Genomic DNA, 23,700 nt, shown 5'->3' with positions numbered 1-23,700 from the left:
TATGACTTTTCTATAAAGCTTTATTGTGAAGAGGCTGGAACACAAGATTTCATTTTAAAAATGGAAAAGATATCATAACAACTTAGGGAAATCAGTAAAAAAAAAAACAAACAAAAGACAAACAAAAAAAAAAAAAAGAAAAAAAAACAACCAAAAACAAGCCCCACCAACCAGGAACAGTATAACTAGAACAACTAACATTTCTGGATTTATAATGTCTTAAAAATTAAAGGCATTTCTGTTAATGTTAATCCATTTTCATTTTTCTGTTCTTTGAGAAAGATATTGCGTTGATTTCTAAATTTTAAATAAGAAATTTAAATTTCAGTAATTTAAATTACTGTACAGTACAGTACAGGTACAGCTCTGATTAATTTTTTCTAGGCCAAACAGCAGTGTTGAAATTAATAACAATGCTGCTTTACTTCTAAACAAACTTTGAAACATGCCTCTGATTATAGGCAGTTCTAATGTGAGCATGTATTGGTGAATTTGTGTAGTGGGCTGATCCTGGCTCAATGCCAGGAACCCACCAGAGCCACTCCATCATTCTTTTCTGCAAATGAACAGGGGAGAAAAATTATATGAAGGTTCGTGGTTTGAGACACACCAAATATTGTCCCAGGGAAAACAGACTCAAATTTGGAATATTACTTGAATTTATTAATAACAAAATCACAGCAGCATAAGGAAAAGTAAAGTATTAAAAACACCTTCCCATTACCCCTCCCTCCTTCTCCACTCTACCTCCTCCTCTGCAGCTCAGCAGAGAGGAGGAGGAGACAGTTTGAGAATTTTACCAATACATGCTCACATAGGAACTGCCTGTAATCAGAGGCATGTTTCAAAGTTTGTGTATAAATAAAGCAGCATTGTTATTAATTTCACCACTGTTGTTTGGCCTAGAAAAAAATTAATCGGAGCTGAACCTGTATTGAAAAATCTTACTTAAAATTTAGAAGTCAACGCAATATCTTTCTCAAAGAACAGAAAAATGAAAATGGGCGGGGGAGTCCCACCTCTGGTGCCTTCAGCACCTCCTGCACTGACCTTGGTGTCTGCAGAGCTGCTCCTCTCACATCTTCTCACCCCTCTCTTCTCTGCCACAACTACAACTGCACAATAACTTTTTTTTTTCTTTTCCCTTTCTTCTCAAATCTGTTATCACAGAGGTGTTATCACCATTTCTAATTGGCCCACATCCATATTGGGGCCACCTGGCATTCTCCCTGGTGGTCGTGGAGGAAGCTTCCAGCAGCTTCTCACAGAAGCCACCCCTGTAGTGTCTCCTCTTCCCTCCATCCCACTACCAAAACCTGGCCACAGGAACCCAATACAACATATACTACAAAAAATGAAATGCTGGTAAAGTGATTGCAAGCAGGAGGAGAGGATTTCTCAGAAGATTATGACAGGCAGCATGCAGTCCTGATTAAAACTGTTTTCTTGCTTGTTATTTGCAAATGCCATAATTTCCCTTTATTTTAGAATCTCGTATATTTAAAAAAAAATAATAATAACTTCAGGCTTTTAACACAGAGACATTGAAGCATATGGTAATCCCAGTCCCAAACACTAAAATGTGCCTGTCTGTGCCAAGGCTTAATTACCAGCTCATTAACACTCAGGTGTCAATTGCTGATGGCAAAGGCAGTACTCAGTTGGCCTGGTTTCTGTCATGCACAATATAATTAAATTGACCTCGGCAAAAGGAGCCCTGTAGTTGCCTGATACCACTTGGACACCCATTGCCTCACTAATCACAATCGTGTAATTTAGTGAATCACAGAGTGTAATGAGGGAAAGGCTCTGGAGAGTACCAAATTGTACTTGCATATGTAATAATGACTTTAAGGACAATTAGGGAAATAGTGGCTGCTCTGTTTTCTTCCAAGCTAATAATGAACTGCAGTAACTACTTGAGTTTCTATTGTTGATTTAGAACTTTAGCTGCTATTTTCTGATTTAAAATAATGGTCAGAAGTAAATAAAGGTTAAAAAAAAATTCTGCTGATTTTGGTGGAGGTAGAGGTAATTTTCTTCATAGTAGCTGGTATGGGGCTGTGGTTTTGGATTTCTGCTGTGAACAGTGTTGATAATTCAGTGATGTTTTTGTTATTGCTGAGCAATGCTTACAGTGATGGACATGTCACTACCCCTGGTAAGGGCTCCAGCTGTGGCACCAGCATCTGCATGTGACTTCACCTTGAGTATTGTGTTCAGTTTTAGCCACCACAACGTAAGAAAATGTAAAAAGCTTTGTCCTGCTTCTGGCCAGGACAGGGTTAATGATTTGCAGTGTCCAGGAGGGGCCGTGGCTGAGTTTATTTTTTCTGTACTGCTATTTATTCTGTTTATTTATTCTGCACAGGGGGGTGGGGAGGAGGAGGGAAAAGGTCCCTTTCAGTCATGCCAGTGGTGAAAAAAGCAGCAAGGGAAGCTCTGGGTTCTGCGTGGTGAAAAATCACATGTGAGTGTCCACCCTCTGGTATCATTATTGGTTTTCTTATGTTTGGTTTTATTTCATTGCTGTTTCCAGCAATTGTTCTCATTTCAATCCATCTTTGCCTTTTGTGTCTCCACTTTTTCTCCCCATTCCTCCACAGGAGAAGGGAAGGGGGAGAGGGGAGCTGGCGAGCAGAGTGCGGTTTGGGGCGCTTCAGTGGGAACACTGCATTGGGGAATAGCATTGCTAAACCACGATCAGCTGTGAGAAAATGTCCAAAAAATGAAAATGGTGAAGAGTCTTGAGGAGAAGCTCTAGGAGGAGCAGCTGAATTTACTGAAGAGACTGTAGAAGCGGGGGTCTCACAGCTGGCTACATCTTCCTGACAAGGGAAAGAGGAGGGGCAGGCACAGGTCTCCTCCCTCTGGTGACCAGTGGCAGGACTGCTGCAAGCCACCTCTGAGGCAGGGCAACCAGGTTCTTCATTGTTAAAGAATCCCTGGGATGGATTAAAGCAAAATTATGTTAAATAACGGAGCAAAAAATTTCATTAGAACTGCTTTGAAACTGTAGCTGGGAAAATAAAGTAATTGATTGGAAAAGGGGTGTATAGCCATCCTGGGATGTATGGCCACCCTAAGAGAGGAAATTCTAAAGAGAGAACTAGGGAAAGACAGGTAGAAGAGCTAGAGGGATATCCCCACACCAGCAATGAGTGTATGATTGTTGTCTGGGGTTGCAACATGCAGTCCAGGTCCATTTGGGGTGGGGATCGATGTACACATCAAAAATTGGGTTTTTCACAACGCTGTTTTTTTCCAGTAAACACCCCAATACCTACCCCAGAAGCAGGGCATGCATCTTCTTGGGAGACTCTGAAAGTCTGGTGGCACCAAGGGGATGGGGGGTTGTGTCCATGTCTGTGTGTCCAGGTGCGCCTGGAAAAAGCTCCTGAGCTGTCACTGTCATATTTTCTGGAAAAATCCCTTCGCCAGAATTTCTTCTCCTGGGAAGCTGAGAAGCCTCAAAGGAAAAGAAAAACATTATTGTCTCATCTGCTTCTCCTGTGTTTTGCTGCTTTGGAATGTGGTTGGAGAGTGTTTATCTGTCGCAGACATTTTTTCACAGAAATCCTTTTCTTTGGGATTTGTGCATCTTCTGGGAGGCAAAGGCCCCAGAAGAAGAATCTGAACAATTGTTATCAGCTGCTGTGAAATGCAATAGGATGCACCTGTGATTGGTTCATGTTCCATGTGTACAGTTGGGGGCCAATCACAGGAGCAAGCTGGGGACAGAGTCCCTGGACACAGAACTTTGTTATGGATTCTTTCTATTCTATTCTTAGCTTAGCAAGCCTCTGCAACTTCTCTCTTTTTATTCTTTTTAGTATAGTCATAATGTATTATATATCATATATCAATAAATCCAGCCTTCTAATCATCAACTAAGATTCTCGTCCTTCTCTCACCATGGAGACCTCCTCAGGTCGCTGTAATATTTATCCAATACGCTGGATAATTGTTTATACTTAATGACCAATCACTGTCCAGTTGTGTCAGGGCTCTGGAGAGAGTCACAAGTTTTCATTATTCTCTTTTAGCCTTCTGTCTGTATCCTTTCTTAATTCTTTAGTATAGTTTAGTATAGCATTCTTTTAATATAATATAATACAATACCATAAAATAATAAATTAGCCTTCTAAGAACATGGAGTCAGTTATTGTAGGAATGCAAATACTCAGTTTAGCCAATAATTAAATAATAAAGCTTTCTCTGGGCAGCACAGAGCTTCTGAACTCTTGAGAGAACTTTCTGCCTTAGGAAGATGAGACTTTTTAAGACTGAGTTCATTGTATTGAAGTTTTTGTGCCTAAATGAAGCCATCAGCATTTGAAGTCTATGTAATCTTGACCTGCTTCTCGGCCAGGAGCTAGACAGCACTACCACTCATTCCAGGGCTTCTTCAATTTTAACTTTGCCTGATACAATTTTCTCTTTCCCTGTATTATTTAGCAGCTTACTGCCATATCCTAATGGGGTCATCTAATGTTGATGTCTAAACTTAAATGGGATCAATCTAGGCTACGACATGCAACAATTCAAACTTGCAAAGTTCCAAAAGGGCAGGCACACCTAAACTTGAGTATTTTGTCTTCATTAGTTCTGAAGGCTAAGAGTCCCCAGATGGATCTCTGTTCTTACACAAGTAGTGGAACAGCAGAATTTATATTTTGGTGAAGAAAAGCTCAAATTTTCCGGCTTTCTCCATCCCTGCTTACCCTCTGTCACTGGGCCATATTTCCTACACATCTTTTTTATGAAGTGCAGCTGAACTTCAGTACCACATAGACTGGGTTCCCAATTCTCATTGTGGGTTATTTTCCCTTGTGGTCTTTTTTGTTTGGTCGTCTAAATCCTGCTACTGCCTTTAGTTATTAAACTGTTACAACTGGTTATCCTATGTGCTATTTTTAAAAAAATATTGATAAACAAAATCTGATTTTTCTTTATCCACACCCAGTATGGGTGAGAAAGAGTATTTTGTCTTTGTACTGATCCATTGCATGCATTTCATTAATCATCAAATCACACAAAATGAAGCAGAATTTTTTATTATACATATGAGTAACCTTTTTGTATGTACTACAGAATGCCAAATGTATTTTTATGAGGAAATTGAAAGGTGTCAATTTGTAACACATGCTGAAATGTAAAAATTCAAGACTCTGCTGCAAGTGCTTTGCATATAATAAAATCTTCACCTTAGATCTTTCTTTTACATTGACATCAGTGGGTTATCTAAGCCCTGGGCTTGTGCATGATTGATTCAGTTGTCTCAGTGAATGGTTAAAAAGCCACCACCAAAGAGTGCAAGCCATCTGATGAAGAGTTACTGAACTGGGAGAAGAACAAAGGAAAAGTGAAAACTTTAGTTCTCCAAGAGTGAAGTAAATAGATTGGCTGACAACTTTATGCAAAACACGTAGAAGGAACAAAATAATTTCTAGAGATGTTACAAAATCTAAAGAATAGATGAAAGCATTTTGTGTGATGGTGTGTTTATTAAAGATTGTGAATTCTGTAGAAGTGATCCATCTAACAAAGAGAAAGCAATGCTGTGCAGAGATTAGGAACAAAAGGGAAGGATGCTTCTTGAGGAGTGGCAGGCCATCAAGGAAAGCTACTTCCCAGTGAAGTGCTAACAGATGTAACACATGAGACTCCATCAGTTGAAAGTCACACAATCTACAAACAAGTGGAATTCAGCATTGTTTCATGCATAAGTTCCTACCTGCGAAATAGTGCTCAGCATGGATTGCATAAATATGCAGCTAAGGGAGACAGAAAAATTCACGGTACCCTCCCAACAGACATCTGTAAATGTGTCTCCTGTTTGTTGAACAAAGAAAGCTTAATGTTGAAATAAAGATGATGGAAATGCTGCATTCATAATTGTGGGAAAAAGGAAGTCAGGCTCTTTCTTAATGTAGCAACTTGCTTTTGAGAAACATGGGTTATTCCCAGCACCCTTTGACCTGTGATTGCTCAGAACTTGTAAAAATCGTTGTTTGGAGACAATGGCCCGGTTCCAGCCAGGACAGGGTTAATTTCTGCAGCATCCAGGAGTGGGATATGGCCAGGACCCAGAGGATATTCTATGCCATCTGATATCATTTTTAGGGGGAGCAGAGGAAGAGCTCCCTTACAGTTTGGGGCAGAGGGCTGAGGTTGGGTGTTGTCAGGCTCAGTGGTGGGCATTTGCGTGGGATTCTCACCCCCTCCCCTCACACTTTTGCTATTAATATTGTTGCTGTTTATTTCCTTTTTTCCTTGCTGCTTCCAGTAAGTTGTTCTTATCTCAACACATGATCTTTTCCTTTTGTGCCTCCAGCTCTGCTATCCATCCTGCTGCAGGGGGAGAGTGAGAGGGAGCAGGAGTGAGCAGCACAAGGTTCGGAGAGGTTTCAGTGGGAAAACTGAATTGGAGGATTCCACCCATAAACTGCCATGAAGCACTTTTTGATAAACATTGCTTTCAACAGCTGATTTCTTTTTGGCTGTGAGTTGTGAAGGATCCACTCTTCAGCCTGATTACAGACCAAAGGATAGTTTTGTCAGATTAAACCCTTTTCCTGACCTAGAGATGGGGCAACTGAGAGGTGTTTTAAAAACTTATATTCCATTTTCAGTCTTATGAGAAGAGTGAGTCAATACAGATGTTATAATTCACACCATCACAATCAGAAGCCAACTATTTCCTAATTACAATATATTCTAAATGTTTCTTGGCCTATCACCTTTAGCCTTACCATGCTGTAAATGCTTTAAAGCCAATCATCAAAAATTAACCCGTGTGGTCTTAAGTTTCATAGTTCTATTTGTCCAAAGTATCTAGTCTTATTTGCAAGGCCATCCTTTGAAACTTGTTCCTAGCTCCATTTCTCTCTCAACAATGTTTGTCCCATTCCATGGCATTCCTAAGGTCACTCATTTCTCATCTCAAGGTTTGCATACAGGTGCACACTATGTGAGCCTTCTGTCAGGCTTTGAGAATTTTCCACAAATCCATTTCCCACACAGCTCCACAGCAGGAATGGGCTGCTCCCCAGCTCATTCAAAGAAAGGTACCCAAAGGCAGGCTCCATGCTGAAGTCCCAGCAAAGAGAGCTCACTGTGCAAAGAAGATGACGGTGTTATCCCCCAAACAGGAGAGTTGGCTGCAACCTTCCGAAACTCCAAACTATCGTTTATTGTTGTAGCTATTGCATGGCATAAGCACACATAAACAAACCTAATAAAAATGCCTAATAAAATGACATTTAAAAGTGTCCTCCATTCAGTTTTTGAGAAGCAATACACCATAGTGATGCAGACAGAAGTACTGAGATATGAACACAGAATTTGCCCCATATTCCTCATCCACCACCTGTACTGTCCATACCACTCAATTTCTACTTTGTTTTGCCTTCCCTTAAGGAAGTAAGCCCTAATTTTGTCTGTGTATGTTTATCCCCTCCAACCCAGACTCCCACACTTTCTGATCATGACAGCTGCTGGTGATTTAACATACAAATGGCAGGCAGAGATGAGCAGGCCACAGGGTGTCATTTTTTATGCTATTTTATCTTTGATTCTGCCCATTCTCAGGGCAATAAAGAGAAAGATGGTACTGATATAATTCAGGGTGATAAGCAAATCCTTCTGACTTGAACAGGCTTCTTGTGATCTTCCATATTATTTAAGGGTTCAAAGCCTGCTACGGTTTTGATCTTTTAAGAAAGACATTTTCTCCCAATTTAGCTCCTGTGTGTTGAAAAAGTGCAGGGGGAATACAACAGGGTGTTAAAATACAAGATCAGTCCAGAGAGATATTCTCACCAGCATCAAGACAGAGCAGTGTCTGCTGCTCTCCTCTTTCTTCTTTGAAAGCCCTGAGGGAGCACAAATCCTGGGAATGGGATGGGAGCAAAAAGAGATCTCTACTTGTAATAATACAATCTGGAATGATATAATCTATTGTAGTCTGGATGGCTGATGACAAATTGACAAACTTCTATTATGATTAGCCTATCTCAAGAATGCAGAGTGATTAATTCAGATAGCTTTTTATATTAGCTCATTTCTTCTTCCCTAAATTGTGAGCTCTGTGCTACGCCTTTGAGAGGGACAACCCTTCACTTTTTAATTCAGCTTGCATTCATTGATTACTTATTATATATAAATATATATTATAATATATATAATATTATATAATATATTATAATATAATCTGTAATACTATAACATATAATATAATATAATATAATATAATATAATATAATATAATATACATTAGAATATATTATTATCTCATAAATATGCGTATATATTTATAACTATAAAATATATATGAATATATATATTAGACATAATATAAAAGTATAACTTATAGGTTATATATTTTATATATATATAGTTATAAAATATAAATATACCATTGTAGTTCTACATAGATATTTGGTATTTTGATTAGTGTATCAATTTGCCCTCTTTACAATGGACCTGTCAGGGCAAGACGTTGACCTGTAGTGGCCTAAGAATCTACTTTTATGCTCCTTGGTCTATTGGGATAAAACAAGAATCGAAGTAGGATTTTACCTGCACGCCAACAAGTGCACAAAATTCTTTAAATGAAATTCTTTTCATATGTCTCCCATTATCTTATTTTTTCAAAGTACTTGGTCAGGCCAATTTAAATGTCTCAGAAGGGGGGAAAATTGGGTAAATAGGAAGACAGAACTCAGATACATGTCTGCAAGATTTTCCTTTATAAAAGCAAGCCAGGACCGAGTGAGTAACGTGAAGACCTCAAGTAATATTAGTGACAACATATGCACAGGAAACATTCTTGTCTGATTTATTTCAAACAGCTAGCATTTTGCAATGTAAATACTCTAGTATTTAATAATAATATCAAATAAATAAAATTATCGAAACAAAGCTGCATCTCAAAATGAAATATTCTTTTTCCACCACGTTTGGGATCTCCCTTTCACAATGGAGGCATGTCATGCCTGCTTCATTACAGTCTCTAGCAACAGGTTAGGTCAGCCTGTATTGGTGGAAACAGCCCTAACCCTGGGCACTGAGGGGTGGGCAAATCCTCTTTTTTTACCAGCAGTTCTGTGAGCCACAGTCTTACTTTGTGCCTTGCCTGTGCCTTTGCATTTTATGATGCTGGAGTGCAGGCACTTGTTCCAGGGAAACAACTCAACTGGTATCGCAATTTTGTTGCCATCAACAGTGTGACTCAGGACAGACCTTGCAGAAAATATATTCAATTGTCCAGAATTTCTGAACTTTTCAACTTTTGCTGAGTAAATACCAGGTAAGTCCCTCCCAGCAATGCATGCTCTTAGTGTAGGACCCTTAGACAGCCCTTTGTCATAGACATCCTTCATGAAAAATCCTTTCTTTAGGATTTATTCCTCCTGAGAAGCTGGGAGGCCTCAGGAACAAAATGCAAACATTGATTATCTGCTGCTGTGGAATGCAACAGGTGCATCTGTGATTGGCCCATGGTGGATGTTTGTAATTAATGGCCAATCACAGCCCAGCTGGCTCGGACAGAGAGCCGAGCCACAAACCTTTGTTATCATTCTTTGCTATTCTATTCTTAGCTGGCCTGCTGATGAAATCCTTTCTTCTATTCTTTTAGTATAGTTTTAATGCAATATATATCATAAAATAATAAATCAAGCCTTCTGAAACAAGAAGTCAGATCCTCATCTCTTCCCTCATCCTGAGACCCCTGTGAACATCACCACAGCCCTTGCCACTGCTATGTCCAAATATTTTCTGGTAACACACTTATCGACATGACCAGCATTTCAGGGGTGGTTTGTTCTTGATCTCTCCCTTTGGAAGAAGAGAAAGCTCTCTGTTGTACACCTCCTGCCACTCTCTGTGGCAAACACCTACTGAGCAAAACTTCTTACACAGCATCACACACTCACTGGAGAGCACGAAAATGGGTCTGTATTTAATCAGTGGTAAGCCATGGGAGGTGGCAAATGTGCAAGAGGTGTTTAAATGCTCTTGCAGACTGCAACAGTAGAAAAGGAGAGAATCCTCCAGCTTGCTGTGTAGAAATTCTTCCAGGCTGGGTGTGGATGCAGAAATTCCGTGAGGTGCAAAGAACTGAATACAGATTTCTCACATCCTGGTAAAATATTCCAGAACCATTCATAACATACCATGTCATATTCATACCATCTGCCCAGGAAATCTTAGGTATCTAGTCTTTAACACCTTAACAAACATCTTAACAAAAACAGGATCCTGTTTTTAGGTGTTTGCAGAAAAAAAGTATTGAGCAGAAAACTACCAGACAAAGAAATGCTGTCAGAGGCCCTTTTTATGCCATGTGATCACAGTATTTGCTCATAATCTTGGCTGCTGAGGACAAATGCTTCTTTAATATGATGGGCTCTAAACCCAATTTCCTTTTCCCAACCCTCCATAATCATCAAATCCAAAAGGATTTGGGCTCTGAGTGGAAAGATGAAGAGCTCTTCATTTTTCTCTTTGAAGCTGTCCCATTTTGAAAAGAATAATTATATATTCTTTTGACAGAGAGACCAAGGGCACAAAATTGCAGATTGCTCTCTAGACTGCTAGTTAGCTCATTAACCTGGATGTGGGGAGAGCTCAGCATGGCAGCACCCATGTGATTTTACATTATTTTCTTGCATAATGATTGTTGTGGTGTTTTTGTTTTAGTTTTTTTTTTTTAATCCTATTATTTTGATTTAGGAATTAGGTTTTGTTCTCACCTCTGCAGTATGAAGTTTCTCAGTTGTGCTTCGGGAAAATAAGGATAGTGATGCAGGCATCTGTCATAACACTGGGTATATTTTTGTTATTAATAAAGGATATGAAACCACGCAGAACAGCAGCAAATAAATCTATCTTAAAAAATCTATCTTAAAAAAATCTATCAATAAAAATATCCATCTTTAAAATAAATATTTTTTTTTCAATTTCCATATATTTTCCAGTGCTGAAAGTTATATTTGGGATGAGAACACAAGACGTTTTGAGTTTGTTTATTTTTTCCCCCTGAAGCTTTAAATCTGTGAATATTAGCAACGTGTTGAGTAAAGCAGTAGATTTAAATCTGTGAATGAAGAATTAAACACCTAAAAATTTTGCATGCAAACAGTGGTTTCCAGTTGACTCCAGATAGAAAGGAAACAGGAAAGCAATTTCCCTAGTCCAGTGAATCAAAGTGCAGACTTCAAATATTTTCTGTTACTGCATTTTATGTCCTTCTTGAACAGTGGTAGGTCTGGAAATTATTTATATAAGAAAAGAAAAACAGCTAGTTACTTGATTTTGCCTCAATCTTTTCCCAATTGAGGGATACTTCTTAGATCAGACTCACTAAATAAAACAAAATTGTATTTCTTTAATAATAAAATTAAATTTATTTCCATGTGCTGTAACATGGGAAGTGACGACAGGAATCAAAGTAGCAAAATTAAACCTGGGGGCCTTAATCACATTCTCTATATGATAAGGGCTGCTTGAATTCCATCTACAATTATAAAAGAAAATTTTAGTTAGACTGGTAAATCTATTACTTAACTGTTCCTAATGAGAGGGAGCCCTCAAAAATAGCTGACATAAATAGTCAAAAGCACAATGAAGTATCATCCTTGAAAAAGTTGCATTTGAAGAAGAATACATATTAATACATCTGGAAGTAAATCTGTAAATTATTAAATGTTCACAATAGGATGAGGAATGTTCCAGAATGTTCCTGTCCCCAAGGAAGTGCTGGATGCCAGGATCAGCCCCCTTCCCATCCCCTGGAAACAGGTGAAAGAAAAATATGATCCCCTCCCATATATACCTCAGCCATTTTATTTCAGCTTAGCTGTGGTCTGATGTAAATGCCTACCTGGAGTGCCAAGAAAGAGATTTATTTTTTGTTTTGTTTCGGGGGTTTTGTTGGCTTGTTTGTTTAATTTTCAACAGATCGTTTCAGGCAGCTCAGTGAGGTTTAATGATGTTATTACAAGGTATATTGCATTTTCCCCCTAGATTATATTAATTACCTATCTTTAACTTCCAGCACAGTCTCTCTTTTCTTTCTTTGTTGACAGCCAGAATAGAAATCAAACAGAGCCTCTCTCAAAGACTGAATGGCTGTGAGCTCCAAGGGCATCATTTAGCCTCATCTTCAGGGGGTTGAGAATGAGAATGTTTGCTTGCATTCTTCCTTTCTTTTTTTTTTTTTTTTTTTTTTAATATAGCACAAGCCACCACAAATATATTGCTCTCGTGGTGAAATCCTTCTCCTTTTGTGATATTTATGTTCCTGAACAAAACACTATTTAAGTATCAATTAATGATGTCTGTGAGACTAGGAAGAGCAGAGAATATTCTCTCTCTTCCTCTCTTTTTTTTTCCCCACACAGGAAAAGTGCCACACCACTGCTTTTCCATCAGCATCCCAAAACATTTCACCCTTAAATTATTCTGATACCTGGTTAGAAAAGCTGTAGTGATGGACATGGAATTACAAGGCAATTTTGACATCAGGCTTCATCTAAGTCATTTTTCCAGATTATTCTCAACAAATGAGAATTCTCCACTGAGGTGAATGTGCAAACCATTCAGAGGGCTGCTTTTACACTCCAAGTATGTTAGCCCAGCAAAGAGGATAGAAAACAACTTTCAGCCAAGCCTGAAAGGAGATAATGTTCTTAGGATCTGTTACCTTCCAGAGCAAAACCTTCTGAAACATCCACGAGGTTAAGGTTGATTTTTTTTTTTTGCTTGTTTTGCTGATATTTTCAACCAACAACTAGGGCAGTGTAAGAATACTCTGTTCCAATGAATTTTTAGTTGTCTGAACTTCTGCATAATAAAAACATGAATCTGTCTTTTCAGGACTGCATTTCTGTCTTTATCTTAATAGAAAACCTAAACATTTATATCACTTAACATCTTGTGTTATTTTGCTTTGAGATAAAATTTTCAGAAATATCTGTTTCATACTAACACATAGCCATGTCTGAAGTTTCAAATATCCAAACTGGATTGTGCAGCTTTTTTAAAAGGAAAGCCAGTGAAGTTTCCCTTTTTCTGATGTCAAATAATTTTATTGCAGGCTGCTCTTGCTTAAAAAATGCATAAAGAAAGAAACGAAAACTTCCTTTTGCTCTCCTTCATCTCACTGCAACTTGGGCCACTGCCTTTAATGGAATTAGGCTCTGATGCATATAAAATACAGCCTAGTTTTGCAGTCTGAATGTTTGCATCCAATATTTCTATAAATTAAGGTTGGTTTGGTTACATTCCCTTTATCACGTATGGTAAGACTCTGTCATACAATACATTGCTCTCCAGGGTCAGTGAAAATCAAAGATGAGTTACCCAAAATATGCTTCTAAGTTGAGCATCAGAACTTTAATCTTTGAAGTGCAAGTGTTTGAAAGCATTCACTTTTCTTAATTTTTTTTTCCATACTGCATGATATAGATCAGTATTTCAGTATAAATTCACCTATTTGTCTGCGTCTCTCTTCCACAGGAATGGTAAACGTTATCTCAATCCTGCTTGCAATTTTCAATATCTTCTGCTTGCCTAAAGTGGTTACCATCCAGAGGACACTTTAATCAGTGCTGACACAGTGAACAAGAAAGCTTTAGCACAGCATCTTTCATCTTGACTCAGCAAGATTTCCAGCAGTTACATTTATACAGTTTTTTGACAAGATGCTTCCTAAGTGAAGCGTTTGCCTTCTGGAGAGCTACACCCACAGAGATTTCATTTTTCTTGATGTCTGTCAATATCATGAACTTTATTAACAAATTCAAATTCAAAAACAATTTCAGTTCAAGAAATCTGTCCAAGTTAGTTCTTGCTTATTTCTTACATATGAGGATATCTACAAAAACACAGATGCTCAACAATGGATTGTAATGCCTGGGTATATTTGTTTGTATATATATATATATATATATGTATCCATTTCTTTGAGACAAAATAAAATGAAGGAGCTCTTTATGAAGAATTTGCTCTATGATTGTAGGGATCAGTGCAAAGGATTTGACTCACAGTTTCAGAATTTATCATAGCACAATATTATAATAAAGTCCTGCTGGCTGTCTTTTACATTACTGCAAACAGAACAGAATAAAAAACTTTCTACCCTTTATAGACATCTGATGCCAATTTTTTGCAATCAAATTGCAATACCTAAATGTATATCAAAAATGCTTATTTTGGCCCCTATACTTTTGTATAGGTTTTAATTCACAAGTCCAAATGCCATAAAACTTGAGACTAGAAGAACATGGAACAGTGGCAGGTTACGATCGCCTTTCTCCAGGTAAGACACACAAATATTTAACAGCCTTGCAAAATTGCAATTGCAATTTATCAGCCTAGGAAGACTATCTATTTATCCACCCTTTACCCTGAGGAATGATATTACTTTAAAAAAAGAATGAAAAAAAAAAAAACCTTCTATGAGCAGGTAACATTTTGGAAGTCAAAATAAAAATGAGTTGTGTGCTTGATTGTGGGTTTAACACACGAAGAAGGGACTGAATTTAATTATTGAATGCAAAACTCCATTCTACACTAAGGAAAAAGTCTTGTTTTGTGTAGTACCCTAACATGTGTTTCTTCCCTTTTGTTTACATTTACTGATAGGAGCTGTAAGAAAAAAAATGTCATGGCAACTTCCCAGAATTTGAACTATAGTTACACACACACACACATACACACACATGTAGCTCCCCTACAACTATATAGAGGCTATAATGCAGGAATCTTTACAAATTGTATTCATCTGTGTATTTAACTTCACCTAATTTTGCAACAACATTAATGAAAAAGAAATAACTACTTAAAATTACTACACCTTGTTCCAGAAATTTAAGAATATGTTCATGGAAATACCTTCTCTCAATAGGCATGTTAGCAAAAACTTGCTTTAAAAAATTGGAATTCTATTTCAAATAGTGAAATGTTTTAGTATTTCTAAGTTTTGCAAGAAACTGAAGTTTGATTTTGAAGAATTTTGATAGGCAAGCTGCTTGGAAATCTATTGCTACATATCTGAATCAGGAGTTTAAGAAAGAAAGAAAAAAAAAAAGATTCACAGACCTGATTCTATATTGTTATCTTTTATAAGACCCTGTCTTCTCTGCTTGAACTCTAATTTACTCCAAAGACAATTATTCTCACAGGCAGCTTGTTCTATTATGCTCATAAATGGTAAATTGAGACATTAAATATTGCTTCAAACAACTAATTGAAGGATAGAACATTCTTATCCCTACAGCTGTGCACAGATTAACCCCTCCAAAGCTCAGCATGCCCCACCAGGAGCATTACAGATCACCAGGACTGAGAGCTTTCTCTGTGCTTTTTCTCTGAGGCAACTTTAAGTACACTTAGATCATCCCTTACAGGTGTTTTTTTTTTTTTTTTTTTTTTTTTTTTATTTTTTGCACTGTCCTTGAAAACCTACAATGAAGAAGATTCCCAAACTTTCCTCATCTCAGTTTTATGGGCACCAATCTTTCCCCTTAATACCCAACCTAAAAATTTCCTGATTATTTTTAATTCACTGTTGGGTCCAATATACAATGAGAGTCCTTCAATATTTGCATCAGAGGAGGAGGCACACACACACTGAGAGAGCTCTGAAGGCATTCACAGACCTGTCCCTGCTCCCAGCAGTGCCATGGAATATTTGGGAGATGCTGAACAAGGCAATTTCAAAGGCAGGTGGCCAGCTGCCCACTAAAACAAAGAAACAGCGCATCTCAAAAGCTCAGCAGCACTTCAGTTCTTCCTTTTCCTTGACGTTTCTGCATCCTACCATGACTCCCTCTAGGACCTCTCTAGGATGAACTGAGTTCATCCCAGTGAACTCACAAGGATTTCTGTGTATATATGGGCCAATGCCAATGGTATTTAACATTAAATACAAATAAAAAAGATAAATAAATCTGTACATATATCATACTTGATGGAAAGAGTTCGGTTTTGGAAATGAATGTCAGGACATGATATGGTTAATAATTTTTTCAGAAAAATATGGCATGCAAAATGTGAAGGGACTTTCATAAAATAGAAACATTTTGGCTGTCCATGAAACAGAAAGTAAAATAATTTCCTTTCCCTCACAAAGACCAAAAAACAACCATAAATTACAATATATGTCTGTATTAAAAACCTAATTAGAAACAGGTTTCAGAATGGCAAGGACTTTCTTGCTTTAAAAGCAGAAACAAGAATCTAGAAATCTCCTTTAAATGAAATATTTGTCACAAATTCCATTGCTTTTCTTCATAAAATAAATGAAGGCTGTAGGCAACTAAAAGGTCTGCTACCTAGAGCAGGAGGAACATTTCACTGTTGTATTTGCTCAAATCAATAGCTGTTGAAGTGGTTTGAGGGATTTTTTGAATTAGGTTTTTTATAACATACATTTTTAAAAGGATCTCATGAAACAATCTGTCATTATACAATCGTGCTAGGTGTGCACATTAAAGTGTTTAATGAGCATATTATTTTGTTTGGAATATTAAATTAATAATGGTAGGGTCCACTAGCTGTACAAAGAACTCGTGGAATTTGATCAGGAATGTTGGATTCCCTGTGTATATTTGGATCCACAGCAAGATGGCTTTCATACAGGCGATTTATATACTCCTATCTAATAGAAACTGCCATTACAGAGAACAAAATAACCCCAGAACCCACAAACAAAAATAAGAAACCCAAATTCTATTATGACATAGCAGCGACCTCTCACACATTCATCCCATGGCAGAATTCCAAAATAATGGCATCATCCAGATCCCACTGCAACCAATGAAACATTTGCTCTTGTTTTACTTAATATTGAACCATCAGATGGAATTGGTTTGAATTTGGCTAGGCATTGGCTGACAACAAGGTGTGCTCTCATTTGCTTTCATTATTTGATGTATTAAAGGAAAAAAAATCACAGCACAAAAAAAAAAAAAAGAAAAAATTTTACTAGATTTTTACATTTAGTAAATGGTACTTAAACTCCATGGACATGAAAGTAGTTTTAAACTTTACCTTCGAAATTTTACTTTTTTCAATATTTCATAGAAAAGAAACGCTCTAAGATACCATTTCAGACCACAGAATTATTACAGAACATAAAGATTATATGCAAGGGCTTAATCCTTTTCCCGACAAAGATGGTGGCCAACACCATTTGAACTCCCATGGGACAGGGTCAGCTGAGAATGTGCCATGTTCCTAATTGGAAATCTCCTTTGTGACAAAAGAGTCTTCTGGCATACACTTTGCCTTTGTAATTTGAATTCTATCAACAACTATTCCTAGCCACAAGAGAAATATTTTTAGGCAATATATTTGTATAGTTTCACAAAACTATGTTAAAGAGAGATGTGTGGGTGGTTTTATTTTGTGTGTGTATGTATTTATGTATGTATGAATACATATTTATGAGCTTGGGATGATTTTCTTAAAATACTTAACTTCACTTACATTATATCTTACATTGCAAAATGTACAGACACCCAGTGTTCTTTTTTAACAACATATACAGGTGAATTTATAGAGCCTTATAAAAGATTTTGTGATTCCAAATTAAAAACCATAGAAACATAACCAAAGTAATGGAGAGTGGTTTATACCTCTGATAGTACATAGCGCTCATTGGGGTAATATTGACAGCTGCATCTTTGGCATTGGAAATTCCTCACCACTTTTTAGACAAAATGTTGTTGCTTACAGCTTTTTTTTTTTTTTTCAAACAAGAAAAACAGGATCGACCAAAATACGAATTTTGGGGAAGTACTATTAAAGGTTTATTTTATTTTTGTTTTTAGCAAGGATAGCTTAGAAACCCTGAATTATCTTCTCGCTTTAGTGGATGGTGTAGACTGTATGAATCCATTTAAAAATCAACTAAGTTGTACCACGCTTTTCGGAAAATTATATATAATATAATATATATATATTTTATATTTATTTAGAAGCTTTGAAATAGTACAGTAAACACTTTGCAACACGGTGTATAAACTACAGAAATGTCTTTGATAATTTTGTGGGTCTTCAGATTAACAACATTTTTACAACCCACAGGTGAAAAGAACATGATCACAATCTCTCTTGTAAAGTTGGAATAGTTTGGGGAACACTTGATCACACAAAAATAATATAAAACAGTCAAGTTTAAAACAGTGATATTGCATTTATAATGCACATCTCTTTTATCTGTACGATTGGCTTTTTGTGGTGAATATAAACATCTAAAGGGCTCAGTGACATTTTGGAGAGAGAAAGATATATAGTGCTGTAAACAGGCACACACTGATCAGAGAGGCAAGATCAGTTGCCTCTGAAGTTTCTACAGTTCTACACATTTCAACTCATTTCTCAGGCCTGCTGAGAGCAATTAGGTCCTATGGTTGGCCAGGATGTCTCCAACAGCACACAAATCCTTCAGTTACACAGAACTGGATGGCCAAGATAATGAAGTTGAAAGCTGATGCTTTTTGTTGGTCGACTTTCTTTTGTGCAAATCATGCTGCTTCAGGTAAGTCCTGTAGAAGTGACTAGCATATCCTTTTCCGTGCTGCAGGAAAGAAAGAAAGACACTTCTGAGAGGAACAAAAATAAAAAAAATTCAGTCTCCAACAGTACTTAGGTTTAGGGTTTCTTAGGGTGTAGAGAAACAATCAAAACTTGTCACAAACTGAGGCTGGAAATTCCCATTATAGCAAACAGTTTAATGTTGATTCACTTTTCAGAGAAAGCCTCTTTTTGAGGCTTGATAGCCTGAATACCAAATTTCATAGGTTGTTTTATTATTCTGTCTAACTTGTCATGGCAAATATTCCAATGTGCCCGTACAGAATCAGTATAAGGCAAATATTCAAACTTACAGGTGAAGTATTACTCAAATGTCACAGGCTAATTTTTCCCTAGTTCAGCTTGTTTTTTGAAGCAAGATCTAGAATGCCCCCTAAAATTCAGAAGCTAGCTTTCGTTCTCTTTCAAAGTGAACCATTATCCTCATCACTAAATGACCCTTCAGTCTGGTTTGACAGATGAAAAAAAATGGTGCATTAGTGCTACAATTCAAATTTCAGCATTTACTGTCAGGCTGAAAATTAACTCATGTTACACAAATAAAGAAGGTCAATGCATTAGCAAAGCCATATCCTAATCCAGCAGCTGCAGTAGCTGTATTACCTCAAGACACTGGCTAATTTAACTGTAATTGGGAGCAAAAGTAACAAGTGATTTGTACCAGCATTCAGGAAGACCCCAGGTTAAATTCTGATCTCAGTCACACATTAAACCAAAGAACTAACTCTCTTACTCAAGTATTATAATTAGCATCAGCGCCACTCTTATCTGGTAAAACTTAGAGTGATAAAATCAGGTGTTACCTTAGCTCCAAACACACTAAATCCCTACCTGAAATTCAGTCTGCTGCTCTGTGTGAAGTTTTACAGCTGAAACAAAAAGGAATCTTAACTTTCAAATGGATCTTTAAATCGTGTACAGGTTGATGCTTGCGTGGTGACACATAAACACATCCAGTCTCCGTTCCATTTAACATAAATATATACATATATAAATATAAATATATAAATATATATTAGCCATGCCTATTTCCTAGACATATATTCACCAGTAAAGGTATGAAATCTGGGTACTGTATCACAAGGAAGTTAGATTGGAAGTTAGATTACTTACAGGAAAATGTTACTGTGAGTATTGGATGTTTGTCTGATCTAGCCTGCCTATGCTACAGGGTGCACACAGGAAAACGTGAAAAATATTTCTGCATCTGTTCAACCTACAGAAATTTGCCAGATGTGTTTTTAAAAATAAAACATCTAATAGACGAGGTTGTCAATGTTTCAGTTGTGTAGCAAATTAGTAGCAGAATTAGAAAGAATTTTTAAAAGCTTCTGCAAGGTGTTTTTTAAACAATGCTTTTAAGAACAATGAGATCAGAACCTTCACGATGCAGTAAATGATCAGATTAATCCAGTATCCAAATATCTTTTAATGTATATTTTTTTAATATTACTAGAAACAACCATTCCAATAATGGTAAAAAAAATAACAGGATTTATATTGGATCTTTAAAACTTTTTTTCCCAAAGTTCAGTCATCATTTCAGTTATCTTGTAAATATTTAGGCATAGTTGTCTAGATTGGTGTCTGCCACTGAGGAACTCGTGCTGCACTACAGACACAGGAGGAGTTTGCTGGGAGAAAGATAAACAGAGATGCAGCTGGGGCAAATACTGCTTTTATGCAGCACCACTGCCCCTCTCCTGTCTGACACTGTAGTGATGCGGCACCATCTTCCAGATAATGCAGAGACTGAGTTACTGGCTGTGTCTGGCCTTTTGCCATGGAAATTGAGGCATTTGGAAATTTTTAATCTCCATTTAACATGCTTATATTACAAAACAATCAAGCCCTTTTATAGCAATAACTAAATATTATGCATTTAAGTTGCAGAACTACTGCAACTCTCCCCACCTACAAAAATTGTTGCTTTAAATCTTAAAATATCCTCTGCCAACACATAAAAAGCATTGGATTTTAAGGGCAACTTTTGGCTTTTTTTTTGGTTCTGCACAGAAATTTATGTGCAAGCAAATCTCTGCATGTCTGTACCAGTTTCCGTCTTTTTACAGATGGGGAATATAAATCAGAGAGGTTAAATGGAAAGGAGGGTGGACTCAACTTAAAAAAGAGAGCAATGAAAGTTCTGACATCTGTTTCCAGTTCTCTGTGTGTGCATGCATGTGTGTTCATAAATAAACTTTTAAATAACAAACACTAAGCCTCTCTGTATCACAATTTCTCCATCTGTAAAATGGGAATAACATTGCTTACCTATCTCCTAGAGGTGCAGGAAGGTTTAAATCACTATTCTTTATAATCCACTTTGAGATCCAGAGATGGCAAGTGCTATAGAAATGGAAGTATCACAGTCAGTGTAAGAGCTGGAACAAGAACACCATAATTTCTGGTGCCTAATATCTCCTCTGAGATCACAGCTCTCTCTTTCATCCCTGTTTTATCACCTGATCCAAACTCTCAAACTAGTACACAGGGAACCCTCAAGTCTGTGTGAGTATGGGTAGTCAGAAAAAAAGGCTTTAGTCACAAGCAGTTCCATAATTCTGACCATATAATTCATACTAATTGTACATATATTCTAACATTATTTGAGGTGAGCAAGATGATTGAAGATTCACAAGCATTACAATTAAAATTCTTAGGGTAGAGGATTTGTGCTGTATCGATCCTTCCTGGAACAACAACGATTCTGAGCATTACAGCAAGAATCCTTAATGCATACAATTTATAGGGAATAAGATATAATAAGATAAAATAAAATAAGAAATAAAATATAAAATAAAATAAAATAAAATAAAGTAAAATAAAATAAAATAAACAAAATAAAATAAAATAAAATAAAATAAAATAAAATAAAATAAAATAAAATAAAATAAAATAAAATAAAATAAAATAAAATAAAGAACTGGCAAAAATATATTAAATTTCATTTGTTGCTCAAGACACCGTAATAAGCCTCCCATCCATAGTGAGCTAATTTTGTGTAGACTGATAAGGGAAGACATGTCAAGACATCAGTGGTAGTTGAACAAAAAAAGAAATTAAAAATATTAACACAATAAACAGGAAAGAGAAAGTAAAGTATGCAATAATTATTCCTAGCTCATGGATCAGAAATGAACAGAAAATACTGTAAAGCCCCTGTCTCTTTAATAAATCTTCCTTTCACCTTGTTGCAAATCATCCAAACTCGATGTTGGATTACTACTTTATAACTGTGAGTACAGGCAGGAGTATTTGCTCTTATGGAAAAGCCTAGAAGGGATTGCCTGTGCTTGGAACACCTTCAAACTCTCCTAATCAAATTTTGCTGCTGCTTAGCAGTGCTAGCTAATCTAAAGGGGACAGAGAAAGGGCTCAGTGCTTCCCTCCACAGCTGGCAACCCAAGCAGCAAAATAAAATCCAAACTATAAACCCATCCTATACCTTTTATAACCATTGTCACTTTCCCTCTGGACTGTATTTAAGAGCTCCATAAGCTCCCATAGCATTACTCCTTCTCTTAGAGAGCAACTGCTGAGTCCCCCTAGAAGTGCCAACAGCCTAAAGATCCAAAGGAACTGCTAGACAATAAAATTTCCAAAGAATATAAAATACCAGGCATGCTGTTGCTGTTACAGATATACCCCTGATCCTCCTTCACTTAGGAGAAAGATGACACAAACCCCTTTCTTTTAAATCAAAAACACTCCTGCAACAGCAGAACAGGGGTAAAGCCACTATGTAAACTCTTTTCTTGTTTCAGAGCTGCATTTATTAAGTTCAGACAATATCCAAGCAATATCTGCCTTCACATAGGCTTTAGTGCAAGCATTCAACTCACTGTCTTCTCTTGGTCCCCTGTACAAGCTGTGTGCCTCACCATGCCACACAGATCAAGCCTTCCCCATAGAATATAGCAAATTATAAAGGAGCACCGGGTGCTGTAAATTCCTGTATTTCACTCAGAAACAGCCCAGCTATTCTGGCTTCACTTGCAGGGAGCAATAATTTAAAAAAGGAGTTAATCACCTCATATGCATGACGCCAAGGTTGGTTTTAAATCTGCGTTGTTAATTTTAAGTGTCCTTTATATTTTGATGGTTCCCCTTCCAGTCTACATGTTAACTGTAACATATGAAACATGGCTCTTCACTAAGTCCCATCAGCTTCACCAGAACCAGAAAATGATAATTCTGGTGGACCAACCAACCAACCAACCAGACTGCAAGTTCATCACTCCTGCTCTAAATCCACCCAAGCAAACAGAGACCGAAACCTAAGCAGCGGTAGAATGCATTCTGTCAGAAATAACCTGGCTGCTCCTGTAGGCTTGGAGCTCAGACATCAGCTCCAAATATCAGGCATGTTTTTGTTTTTTTTTTTTGGAAAGAGGTGAACAAGTGAATGGGAATGCAGAGCAAGCTGCCATAGCTCCCTCACCCTTTGTAGTGGTGCATCCAGGTAAAGGGTGAGACACACGGCTGGGGCTGGGGCTGGGGGATGGAGGATGGGGGTTACTCTGCTGCCACCCATGCTCTGTGGATAAAAAAGCATTCCAGTCACTGCAAGGGTCAGTTCAGTATATTTTGCAATCCATAAAGTCTTTTTTTTTTTTTCTTTTAAAAGTGATCTATTACTTAAAGAAGTTTGCTAAAGCATTGCTAATAATATTTTATGAATATTCCGTTAATGACATTATAAAAAGAGAGTGTCTCACCCAGGTCAATAAACTTTGGCACACAAATATAAAAATAACATTTTACACAGATACCTTTTGCTCATGAATAAGTTTCAGGGGACTTTTTTTCCTTTTCTTTCAAGGCTTTAGCGCAAAGATTTTGTTCATCAAATCTATATATTCTGTAGCCAAATATTAGATAAAACACCTTGCATTCCAGATGCCCATGTTTAATTTTACACAATTAATGTGGGTTTAATTTTTTACACATTTAATGTGGGTTTAATTTTTTACACAATTAATGTGAGTTTAATTTTACACAATTAATGTGATACTTTTGAACTCTGAATTAACAAATAGTTCAGGGGTGGGAGGAGTAAAAAAAAAAAAAAAGAACATACTTACT

At 37.0% G+C, this 23,700-nt stretch overlaps 1 protein-coding gene across 2 annotated transcripts in view; it reads right to left on the bottom strand.

Annotated features, from left to right (window-relative positions):
- Positions 1-16,977: 16,977 nt before the first annotated feature.
- The window catches only part of PCDH10 (protocadherin 10), a 34,511-nt gene continuing 27,788 nt past the window's right edge, over positions 16,978-23,700 (bottom strand). Inside the window, exons 5-6 of one of the 2 annotated variants that reach the window (XM_058024899.1) lie at positions 20,887-20,961; positions 16,978-18,595 (exon numbers count right to left, since the gene is read on the bottom strand). In XM_058024899.1, coding sequence (XP_057880882.1) covers positions 20,927-20,961 — 35 coding nt within the window. In that variant the 3' untranslated portion in view covers positions 16,978-18,595; positions 20,887-20,926. The remainder of the gene's footprint in view (positions 18,596-20,886; positions 20,962-23,700) is intronic. The other variant, XM_058024900.1, reaches the window with a different exon arrangement.

The sequence above is a fragment of the Melospiza georgiana genome, chromosome 5 (assembly GCF_028018845.1).
Source record: "Melospiza georgiana isolate bMelGeo1 chromosome 5, bMelGeo1.pri, whole genome shotgun sequence".
Lineage (NCBI taxonomy): Eukaryota > Metazoa > Chordata > Aves > Passeriformes > Passerellidae > Melospiza > Melospiza georgiana.
Note: the sequence above shows the minus strand (reverse complement) of the source record. Positions and strands in the feature narration are given on the sequence as shown.